This window comes from Oncorhynchus nerka, unplaced genomic scaffold, assembly GCF_034236695.1.
Source record: "Oncorhynchus nerka isolate Pitt River unplaced genomic scaffold, Oner_Uvic_2.0 unplaced_scaffold_914, whole genome shotgun sequence".
In the NCBI taxonomy this organism is placed as follows: domain Eukaryota; kingdom Metazoa; phylum Chordata; class Actinopteri; order Salmoniformes; family Salmonidae; genus Oncorhynchus; species Oncorhynchus nerka.
The window spans coordinates 180507-192623 of NW_027040386.1; the positions used below are offsets into that span (position 1 = coordinate 180507).

The window sequence follows — 12117 nt, forward strand, 5'->3', positions numbered from 1 at the left end:
AACCACAGAGGATGGCTACATTACTACTCTACATTGAACCACAGCCAGAGGATGGCTACATTACTACTCCACATTGAACCACAGAGGATGGCTACATTACTACTCTATATTGAACCACAGAGGATGGCTACATTACTACTCTACATTGAAACCCAGCCAGAGGATGGCTACATTACTACTCTACATTGAACCACAGCCAGAGGATGGCTACATTACTACTCCACATTGAACCACAGCCAGAGGATGGCTACATTACTACTCTACATTGAACCACAGAGGATGGCTACATTACTACTCCACATTGAACCACAGCCATAGGATGGCTACATTACTACTCTATATTGAACCACAGAGGATGGCTACATTACTACTCTACATTGAACCACAGAGGATGGCTACATTACTACTCTACATTGAACCACAGAGGATGGCTACATTACTACTCCACATTGAAACCCAGCCAGAGGATGGCTACATTACTACTCTACATTGAACCACAGCCAGAGGATGGCTACATTACTACTCTACATTGAACCACAGCCAGAGGATGGCTACATTACTACTCCACATTGAACCACAGAGGATGGCTACAATACTACTCCACATTGAACCACAGAGGATGGCTACATTACTACTCTACATTGAACCACAGCCAGAGGATGGCTACATTACTACTCCACATTGAACCACAGAGGATGGCTACATTACTACTCTACATTGAACCACAGCCAGAGGATGGCTACATTACTACTCCACATTGAACCACAGAGGATGGCTACATTACTACTCTATATTGAACCACAGAGGATGGCTACATTACTACTCTACATTGAAACCCAGCCAGAGGATGGCTACATTACTACTCTACATTGAACCACAGCCAGAGGATGGCTACATTACTACTCCACATTGAACCACAGCCAGAGGATGGCTACATTACTACTCTACATTGAACCACAGAGGATGGCTACATTACTACTCCACATTGAACCACAGCCATAGGATGGCTACATTACTACTCTATATTGAACCACAGAGGATGGCTACATTACTACTCTACATTGAACCACAGAGGATGGCTACATTACTACTCTACATTGAACCACAGAGGATGGCTACATTACTACTCCACATTGAAACCCAGCCAGAGGATGGCTACATTACTACTCTACATTGAACCACAGCCAGAGGATGGCTACATTACTACTCTACATTGAACCACAGCCAGAGGATGGCTACATTACTACTCCACATTGAACCACAGAGGATGGCTACAATACTACTCCACATTGAACCACAGAGGATGGCTACAATACTACTCCACATTGAAGCACAGCCAGAGGATGGCTACATTACTACTCTACATTGAACCACAGCCAGAGGATGGCTACATTACTACTCTACATTGAACCACAGAGGATGGCTACATTACTACTCCACATTGAAACCCAGCCAGAGGATGGCTACAATACTACTCCACATTGAACCACAGCCAGAGGATGGCTACATTACTACTCCACATTGAACCACAGCCAGAGGATGGCTACATTACTACTCTACATTGAACCACAGAGGATGGCTACATTACTACTCCACATTGAACCACAGCCATAGGATGGCTACATTACTACTCTATATTGAACCACAGAGGATGGCTACATTACTACTCCACATTGAACCACAGCCAGAGGATGGCTACATTACTACTCTACATTGAACCACAGAGGATGGCTACATTACTACTCTACATTGAACCACAGAGGATGGCTACATTACTACTCCACATTGAAACCCAGCCAGAGGATGGCTACATTACTACTCTACATTGAACCACAGCCAGAGGATGGCTACATTACTACTCTACATTGAACCACAGCCAGAGGATGGCTACATTACTACTCCACATTGAACCACAGAGGATAGCTACAATACTACTCCACATTGAACCACAGAGGATGGCTACAATACTAATCCACATTGAACCACAGAGGATGGCTACAATACTACTCCACATTGAACCACAGCCAGAGGATGGCTACATTACTACTCTACATTGAACCACAGCCAGAGGATGGCTACATTACTACTCTACATTGAACCACAGAGGTCAGGTGGACAGGGCGTAGAGGTCAGGTGGACAGGGCGTAGAGGTCAGGTGGACAGGGCGTGGAGGTCAGGTGGACAGGGCGTGGAGGTCAGGTGGACAGGGCGTGGAGGTCAGGTGGACAGGGCGTAGAGGTCAGGTGGACAAGGCGCAGAGGTCAGGTGGACAGGGCGCGGAGGTCAGGTGGACAAGGCGCAGAGGTCAGGTGGACAGGGCGCGGAGGTCAGGTGGACAGGGCGCGGAGGTCAGGTGGACAGGGCGCGGAGGTCAGGTGGACAGGGCGCGGAGGTCAGGTGGACAGGGCGCGGAGGTCAGGTGGACAGGGCGCGGAGGTCAGGTGGACAGGGCGCGGAGGTCAGGTGGACAGGGCGCGGAGGTCAGGTGGACAGGGTGTGGAGGTGAGGTGGACAGTGTGTGGAGGTCAGGTGGACAGGGTGTGGAGGTCAGGTGTATGTCTCACCTCCTTTAAGCAGCTCAGTATGCAGGTAGGCCAGGCCTCTGGTGATGGAATGGGCCAGACGACAGCTACTCATCCAGTCTCCTGTCTGCAGGCCCAGATAGCGATACAAAGAGCCCTGACAGAGAGAGAGAGAGAGAGAGGGAAGGATATATACTGTATTAATACATCATAATACACCAGGACACAGAGAGAGAGAGAGAGAGAGAGAGAGAGAACCAGAGAGAGAGAGAGAGGAGGGAAGGATATATACTGTATTAATACATCATAATACACCAGGACACAGAGAGAGAGAGAGAACCAGAGAGAGAGAGAGAGAGAGAGAGAGGACCAGAGAGAGAGAGAGGAGGGAAGGATATATACTGTATTAATACATCATAATACACCAGGACACAGAGAGAGAGAGAGAGAGAGAACCAGAGAGAGAGAAGAGAGAGAGAGGACCAGAGAGAGAGAGAGGAGGGAAGGATATATACTGTATTAATACATCATAATACACCAGGACACAGAGAGAGAGAGAGAGAGAGAGAACCAGAGAGAGAGAGAGAACCAGAGAGAGAGAGAGAGAGAGAGAGAGGACCAGAGAGAGAGAGAGAGAGAGAGAGAGAAGAGGGAAGGATATATACTGTATTAATACATCATAATACACCAGGACACAGAGAGAGAGAGAGAGAGAGAGAACCAGAGAGAGAGAGGACCAGAGAGAGAGAGGAGGGAAGGATATATACTGTATTAATACATCATAATACACCAGGACACAGAGAGAGAGAGAGAGAGAGAGAGAGATAGAGAGAGATAACCAGAGAGAGAGAACCAGAGAGAGAGAGAGAACCAGAGAGAGAGAGAGAGAGAGAGGACCAGAGAGAGAGAGAGGAGGGAAGGATATATACTGTATTAATACATCATAATACACCAGAGAGAGAGAGAGAACCAGAGAGAGAGAGAACCAGAGAGAGAGAACCAGAGAGAGAGAACCAGAGAGAGAGAGAACCAGAGAGAGAGAGAACCAGAGAGAGAGAGAACCAGAGAGAGAGAGAACCAGAGATAGAGAGAGAACCAGAGATAGAGAGAGAACCAGAGATAGAGAGAGAACCAGAGATAGAGAGAGAACCAGAGAGAGAGAGAACCAGAGAGAGAGAGAGCTGGAGGGAGACAGAGGGATATATATATATCTATATACTGTATTAATACATCATAATACACCAGGACACAGAGAGAGAGAGAGTGCTGAGGTGGTTTGTCACTTTAAATAAAAGGGAATCAGCTGCCTAAGCCGTCTGTAACCAGTAGAACCCAGTAGAAGGTACTCTACTCGGCCCCCAGCCGTCTGGATCCAGTAGAACCCAGTAGAAGGTACTCCACTCGGCCCCCAGCCGTCTGGAACCAATCAAATCCAGTAGAAAGTACTCCACTCGGCCCCCAGCTGTCTGGAACCAGTAGAACCCAGTAGAAGGTACTTACGTGGGGGTAGTACTCCATGACCAGAAGGTACTCCACTCGGCCCTCGGCCCCCAGCCGCCTGGGACCAGTAGAACCCAGTAGAAGGTACTTACGTGGGGGTAGTACTCCATGACCAGAAGGTACCCCACTCGGCCCTCGGCCGTCTGGGACCAGTAGAACCCAGTAGAAGGTACTTACGTGGGGGTAGTACTCCATGACCAGAAGGTACTCCACTCGGCACTCGGCCCCCAGCCGTCTGGGACCAGTAGAACCCAGTAGAAGGTACTTATGTGGGGGTAGTACTCCATGACCAGAAGGTACTCCACTCGGCCCTCGGCCCCCAGCCGTCTAGAACCAGTAGAACCCAGTAGAAGGTACTTACGTGGGGGTAGTACTCCATGACCAGAAGGTACTCCACTCGGCCCTCGGCCCCCAGCCGTTCGTCGGCAGCGATGAAGTGTGCGATGTTGTCATGCTCCAGCAGGGGGAGACAATAAATGGAACACTCGTTCAGGAAGTTCTGCCGATTGGCTGAGCTGAACACCTTCACAGCCACCTGTCGCTCGTCCAACGAACCACAGAACACCGAGCCGTACCGGCCTCGACCTATCAGCTGACAGAGAGAAAAAGAGGGAGAAGAAAGGTTGAGAAAACACGACTGGATCTCAATTACATTTTGGTCCTCAAACCAATTCTCTCTATGTGCAGCTGTAGCAGCTGTGGTAGGTGTAGATGTGTAGTAGGTAGAATAGTTGTAGTAGGTGTAGATGTGTAGTAGGTAGAATAGTTGTAGTAGGTGTAGATGTGTAGTAGGTAGAATAGTTGTAGTAGGTGTAGATGTGTAGTAGGTAGAATAGTTGTAGTAGGTGTAGATGTGTAGTAGGTAGAATAGTTGTAGTAGGTGTAGATGTGTAGTCGGTAGAATAGTTGTAGTAGGTAGAATAGTTGTAGTAGGTGTAGATGTGTAGTAGGTAGAATAGTTGTAGTAGGTGTAGATGTGTAGTAGCTGTAGATGTGTATAAGGTAGAATAGTTGTAGTAGGTGTAGATGTGTAGTAGTTGTAGATGTGTATAAGGTAGAATAGTTGTAGTAGGTGTAGATGTGTAGTAGGTAGAATAGTTGTAGTAGGTGTAGATGTGTAGTAGCTGTAGATGTGTATAAGGTAGAATAGTTGTAGTAGGTGTAGATGTGTAGTAGGTTTAGATGTGTAGTAGGTAGAATAGCTGTAGTAGGTGTAGATGTGTAGTAGGTGTAGATGTGTAGTAGGTAGAATAGTTGTAGTAGGTAGAATAGTTGTAGTAGGTGTAGATGTGTAGTAGGTAGAGAAGTTGTAGTAGGTGTAGATGTGTAGTAGTTGTAGATGTGTATAAGGTAGAATAGTTGTAGTAGGTGTAGATGTGTAGTAGTTGTAGATGTGTAGTAGGTAGAATAGTTGTAGTAGGTGTAGATGTGTAGTAGGTAGAATAGTTGTAGTAGGTGTAGATGTGTATAAGGTATAATAGCTGTAGTAGGTGTAGATGTGTAGTAGGTAGAATAGTTGTAGTAGGTGTAGATGTGTAGAGGTGTAGTTGTAGTAGGTGTAGATGTGTATAAGGTAGAATAGTTGTAGTAGGTGTAGATGTGTAGTAGCTGTAGATGTGTATAAGGTAGAATAGGTGTAGTAGTTGTAGATGTGTAGTAGGTAGAATAGTTGTAGTAGGTGTAGATGTGTAGTAGGTGTAGATGTGTAGTAGGTAGAATAGTTGAAGTAGGTGTAGATGTGTAGTAGGTGTAGATGTGTATAAGGTAGAATAGTTGTAGTAGGTGTAGATGTGTATAAGGTAGAATAGTTGTAGTAGTTGTAGATATGTAGTAGGTAGAATAGCTGTAGTAGGTGTAGATGTGTAGTAGGTAGAATAGTTGTAGTAGTTGTAGATATGTAGTAGGTAGAATAGTTGTAGTAGGTGTAGATGTGTAGTAGGTAGAATAGTTGTAGTAGTTGTAGATATGTAGTAGGTAGAATAGCTGTAGTAGGTGTAGATGTGTATAAGGTAGAATAGTTGTAGTAGGTGTAGATGTGTAGTAGGTGTAGATGTGTAGTAGGTAGAATAGCTGTAGTAGGTGTAGATGTGTAGTAGTTGTAGATGTGTATAAGGTAGAATAGTTGTAGTAGGTGTAGATGTGTAGTAGTTGTAGATGTGTATAAGGTAGAATAGTTGTAGTAGGTGTAGATGTATAGTAGGTAGAATAGTTGTAGTAGGTGTAGATGTATAGTAGGTAGAATAGTTGTAGTAGGTGTAGATGTGTAGTAGGTAGAATAGTTGTAGTAGGTGTAGATGTGTAGTAGGTGTAGATGTGTATAAGGTAGAATAGTTGTAGTAGGTGTAGATGTGTATAAGGTAGAATAGCTGTAGTAGGTGTAGATGTGTAGTAGGTAGAATAGTTGTAGTAGGTGTAGATGTGTAGTAGGTAGAATAGTTGTAGTAGGTGTAGATGTGTATAAGGTAGAATAGTTGTAGTAGGTGTAGATGTGTAGTAGGTGTAGATGTGTAGTAGGTAGAATAGCTGTAGTAGGTGTAGATGTGTATAAGGTAGAATAGTTGTAGTAGGTGTAGATGTGTAGTAGTTGTAGAATAGCTGTAGTAGGTGTAGATGTGTATAAGGTAGAATAGTTGTAGTAGGTGAAGATGTGTAGTAGGTGTAGATGTGTATAAGGTAGAATAGTTGTAGTAGGTGCAGATGTGTAGTAGGTGTAGATGTGTATAAGGTAGAATAGTTGTAGTAGGTGTAGATGTGTAGTAGGTGTAGATGTGTAGTAGGTGTAGATGTGTAGTAGGTGTAGATGTGTAGTAGGTAGAATAGTTATAGTAGGTGTAGATGTGTAGTAGTTGTAGATGTGTAGTAGGTAGAATAGTTGTAGAAGTTGTAGATGTGTAGTAGGTGTAGATGTGTATAAGGTAGAATAGTTGTAGTAGGTGTAGATGTGTAGTAGGTGTAGATGTGTATAAGGTAGAATAGTTGTAGTAGGTGTAGATGTGTATAAGGTAGAATAGCTGTAGTAGTTGTAGATGTGTATAAGGTAGAATAGTTGTAGTAGGTGTAGATGTGTAGTAGGTAGAATAGCTGTAGTAGATGTGTAGTAGCTGTAGATGTGTATGAAGTAGAATAGTTGTAGTAGGTGTAGATGTGTAGTAGGTGTAGATGTGTAGTAGGTAGAATAGTTGTAGTAGGTGTAGATGTGTATAAGGTAGAATAGTTGTAGTAGGTGTAGATGTGTACTAGGTAGAATAGCTGTACTAGGTGTAGATGTGTAGTAGGTAGAATAGTTGTAGTAGGTGTAGATGTGTAGTAGGTAGAATAGTTGTAGTAGGTGTAGATGTGTAGTAGGTAGAATAGTTGTAGTAGGTGTAGATGTGTAGTAGGTGTAGATGTGTAGTAGTTGTAGATGTGTATAAGGTAGAATAGTTGTAGTAGGTGTAGATGTGTAGTAGGTAGAATAGTTGTAGTAGGTGTAGATGTGTAGTAGGTAGAATAGTTGTAGTAGGTGTAGATGTGTAGTAGGTAGAATAGTTGTAGTAGGTGTAGATGTGTAGTAGGTAGAATAGTTGTAGTAGGTGTAGATGTGTAGTAGGTAGAATAGTTGTAGTAGGTGTAGATGTGTAATCGGTAGAATAGTTGTAGTAGGTAGAATAGTTGTAGTAGGTGTAGATGTGTAGTAGGTAGAATAGTTGTAGTAGGTGTAGATGTGTAGTAGCTGTAGATGTGTATAAGGTAGAATAGTTGTAGTAGGTGTAGATGTGTAGTAGTTGTAGATGTGTATAAGGTAGAATAGTTGTAGTAGGTGTAGATGTGTAGTAGGTAGAATAGTTGTAGTAGGTGTAGATGTGTAGTAGGTAGAATAGTTGTAGTAGGTAGAATAGTTGTAGTAGGTGTAGATGTGTAGTAGGTAGAATAGTTGTAGTAGGTGTAGATGTGTAGTAGCTGTAGATGTGTATAAGGTAGAATAGTTGTAGTAGGTGTAGATGTGTAGTAGGTTTAGATGTGTAGTAGGTAGAATAGCTGTAGTAGGTGTAGATGTGTAGTAGGTGTAGATGTGTAGTAGGTAGAATAGTTGTAGTAGGTAGAATAGTTGTAGTAGGTGTAGATGTGCATAGTAGGTAGAATAGTTGTAGTAGGTGTAGATGTGCAGTAGTTGTAGATGTGATAAGGTAGAATAGTTGTAGTAGGTGTAGATGTGTAGTAGTTGTAGATGTGTAGTAGGTAGAATAGTTGTAGTAGGTGTAGATGTGTAGTAGGTAGAATAGTTGTAGTAGGTGTAGATGTGTATAGGTAGAATAGCTGTAGTAGGTGTAGATGTGTAGTAGGTAGAATAGTTGTAGTAGGTGTAGATGTGCAGTAGGTAGAATAGTTGTAGTAGGTGTAGATGTGTAGTAGGTGTAGATGTGTATAAGGTAGAATAGTTGTAGTAGGTGTAGATGTATAAGGTAGAATAGCTGTAGTAGGTGTAGATGTGTAGTAGGTAGAATAGCTGTAGTAGGTGTAGATGTGTAGTAGGTGTCGATGTGTAGTAGGTAGAATAGTTGTAGTAGGTAGAATAGTTGTAGTAGTTGTAGATATGTAGTAGGTAGAATAGCTGTAGTAGGTGTAGATGTGTATAAGGTAGAATAGTTGTAGTAGGTGTAGATGTGTAGTAGGTGTAGATGTGTAGTAGGTAGAATAGCTGTAGTAGGTGTAGATGTGTAGTAGTTGTAGATGTGCATAAGGTAGAATAGTTGTAGTAGGTGTAGATGTGTAGTAGTTGTAGAATAGCTGTAGTAGGTGTAGATGTATAGTAGGTAGAATAGTTGTAGTAGGTGTAGATGTGTAGTAGGTAGAATAGTTGTAGTAGGTGTAGATGTGTAGTAGGTGTAGATGTGTATAAGGTAGAATAGTTGTAGTAGGTGTAGATGTGTATAAGGTAGAATAGCTGTAGTAGGTGTAGATGTGTAGTAGGTAGAATAGTTGTAGTAGGTGTAGATGTGTAGTAGGTAGAATAGTTGTAGTAGGTGTAGATGTGTATAAGGTAGAATAGTTGTAGTAGGTGTAGATGTGTAGTAGGTGTAGATGTGTAGTAGGTAGAATAGCTGTAGTAGGTGTAGATGTGTAGTAGTTGTAGATGTGTATAAGGTAGAGTAGGTGTAGATGTGTAGTAGTTGTAGAATAGCTGTAGTAGGTGTAGATGTGTAGTAGGTGTAGATGTGTATAAGGTAGAATAGTTGTAGTAGGTGAAGATGTGTAGTAGGTGTAGATGTGTATAAGGTAGAATAGTTGTAGTAGGTGCAGATGTGTAGTAGGTGTAGATGTGTATAAGGTAGAATAGTTGTAGTAGGTGTAGATGTGTAGTAGGTAGAATAGTTGTAGAAGTTGTAGATGTGTAGTAGGTGTAGATGTGTATAAGGTAGAATAGTTGTAGTAGGTGTAGATGTGTATAAGGTAGAATAGTTGTAGTAGGTGTAGATGTGTATAAGGTAGAATAGCTGTAGTAGTTGTAGATGTGTATAAGGTAGAATAGTTGTAGTAGGTGTAGATGTGTAGTAGGTAGAACAGCTGTAGTAGATGTGTAGTAGCTGTAGATGTGCAGAAGTAGAAGGTGCAGTTGTAGTAGGCAGAGATGTGTAGTAGGTGTAGATGTGTAGTAGGCAGAACAGTTGTAGTAGGTGCAGATGTGTAGCAGGCAGAATAGTTGTAGTAGGTGTAGATGTGTACTAGGTAGAATAGCTGTACAGGTGCAGATGTGTAGCAGGCAGAATAGTTGTAGTAGGTGCAGATGTGTAGTAGGTAGAATAGTTGTAGTAGGTGTAGATGTGTAGTAGGTAGAATAGTTGTAGTAGGTGCAGATGTGTAGTAGGTGAACAGATGTGTAGTAGTTGTAGATGTGTATAAGGCAGAATAGTTGTAGCAGGTGCAGATGTGTAGTAGGTGTAGATGTGTAGTAGTTGTAGATGTGTAGTAGTTGTAGATGTGTACAAGGTAGAATAGTTGTAGATGTGTAGTAGGTGTAGATGTGTAGTAGGTAGAATAGTTGTAGTAGGTGTAGATGTGTAGTAGGTAGAATAGTTGTAGTAGGTGCAGATGTGTAGTAGGTGTAGTAGGTGTAGATGTGTAGTAGTTGTAGAATAGCTGTAGTAGTTGTAGATGTGTATAAGGTAGAATAGTTGTAGTAGGTGTAGATGTGTAGTAGGTAGAATAGTTGTAGTAGGTGTAGATGTGTAGTAGGTGAGATGTGTATAAGGTAGACTAGTTGTAGTAGGTGCAGATGTGTAGTAGGTGTAGATGTGTATAAGGTAGAATAGTTGTAGTAGGTGTAGATGTGTAGTAGGTGTAGATGTGTAGTAGGTTGTAGTAGGTGTAGATGTGTAGTAGTAGAATAGTTGTAGTAGGCAGAGACAGTGTAGTAGTTGTAGATGTGTAGTAGGTAGAATAGCTGTAGTAGGTGTAGATGTGTAGTAGGTAGAATAGTTGTAGTAGGTGTAGATGTGTAGTAGGTAGAATAGTTGTAGTAGGTGTAGATGTGTAGTAGGTAGAATAGTTGTAGTAGGTGTAGATGTGTAGTAGGTAGAATAGTTGTAGTAGGTGTAGATGTGTAGTAGGTAGAGAAGTTGTAGTAGGTGTAGATGTGTAGTAGGTTTAGATGTGTAGTAGGTAGAATAGCTGTAGTAGGTGCAGATGTGTAGTAGGTGTAGATGTGTAGTAGGTAGAATAGTTGTAGTAGGTAGAATAGTTGTAGTAGGTGTAGATGTGTAGTAGGTAGAATAGTTGTAGTAGGTGTAGATGTGTAGTAGGTAGAGAAGTTGTAGTATGTGTAGATGTGTAGTAGTTGTAGATGTGTATAAGGCAGAATAGTTGTAGTAGGTGCAGATGTGTAGTAGGTAGAATAGTTGTAGTAGGTGTAGATGTGTAGTAGGTAGAATAGTTGTAGTAGGTGTATAAGGTATAATAGCTGTAGTAGGTGTAGATGTGTAGTAGGTAGAATAGTTGTAGTAGGTGTAGATGTGTAGTAGGTAGAATAGTTGTAGTAGGTGTAGATGTGTAGTAGGTGTAGATGTGTATAAGGTAGAATAGTTGTAGTAGGTGCAGATGTGTATAAGGTAGAATAGCAGCTGTAGTAGGTGTAGATGTGTAGTAGGTAGAATAGCTGTAGCAGGTGTAGATGTGTAGTAGGTGTAGATGTGTAGTAGGTAGAATAGTTGTAGTAGTTGTAGATATGTAGTAGGTAGAATAGCTGTAGTAGGTGTAGATGTGTAGTAGGTAGAAAAGTTGTAGTAGGTGTAGATGTGTAGTAGGTGTAGATGTGTAGTAGGTAGAATAGCTGTAGTAGGTGTAGATGTGTAGTAGTTGTAGATGTGTATAAGGTAGAATAGTTGTAGTAGGTGTAGATGTGTAGTAGTTGTAGAATAGCTGTAGTAGGTGTAGATGTATAGTAGGTGCAGAATAGCTGTAGTAGGTGTAGATGTATAGTAGGTAGAATAGTTGTAGTAGTTGTAGATGTGTAGTAGTTGTAGAATAGCTGTAGTAGGTGTAGATGTGTAGTAGGTGTAGATGTGTATAGGTAGAATAGTTGTAGTAGGTGTAGATGTGTAGTAGGTGTAGATGTGTATAAGGTAGAATAGTTGTAGTAGGTGTAGATGTGTAGTAGGTGTAGATGTGTATAGATGTGTAGTAGGTGTAGATGTGTATAAGGTAGAATAGCTGTAGTAGGTGTAGATGTGTAGTAGGTAGAATAGTTGTAGTAGGTGTAGATGTGTAGTAGGTAGAATAGTTGTAGTAGGTGTAGATGTGTATAAGGTAGAATAGTTGTAGTAGGTGTAGATGTGTAGTAGGTGTAGATGTGTAGTAGGTAGAATAGCTGTAGTAGGTGTAGATGTGTAGTAGTTGTAGATGTGTATAAGGTAGAATAGTTGTAGTAGGTGTAGATGTGTAGTAGTTGTAGAATAGCTGTAGTAGGTGTAGATGTGTAGTAGGTGTAGATGTGTATAAGGTAGAATAGTTGTAGTAGGTGTAGATGTGTAGTAGGTGTAGATGTGTATAAGGTAGAATAGTTGTAGTAGGTGCAGATGTGTAGTAGGTGTAGATGTGTATAAGGTAGAATAGTTGTAGT

General features: G+C 41.9%; 1 protein-coding gene across 1 annotated transcript in view; it reads right to left on the reverse strand.

Annotated features, from left to right (window-relative positions):
- The window catches only part of LOC115118050 (bone morphogenetic protein receptor type-2-like), a 102847-nt gene that overhangs the window by 32470 nt on the left and 58260 nt on the right, over window positions 1–12117 (reverse strand). Inside the window, exons 6-7 of the mRNA XM_065016663.1 lie at window positions 4384–4614; window positions 2565–2679 (exon numbers count right to left, since the gene is read on the reverse strand). Of these exons, the coding sequence (XP_064872735.1) occupies window positions 2565–2679; window positions 4384–4614 (346 nt within the window). The remainder of the gene's footprint in view (window positions 1–2564; window positions 2680–4383; window positions 4615–12117) is intronic.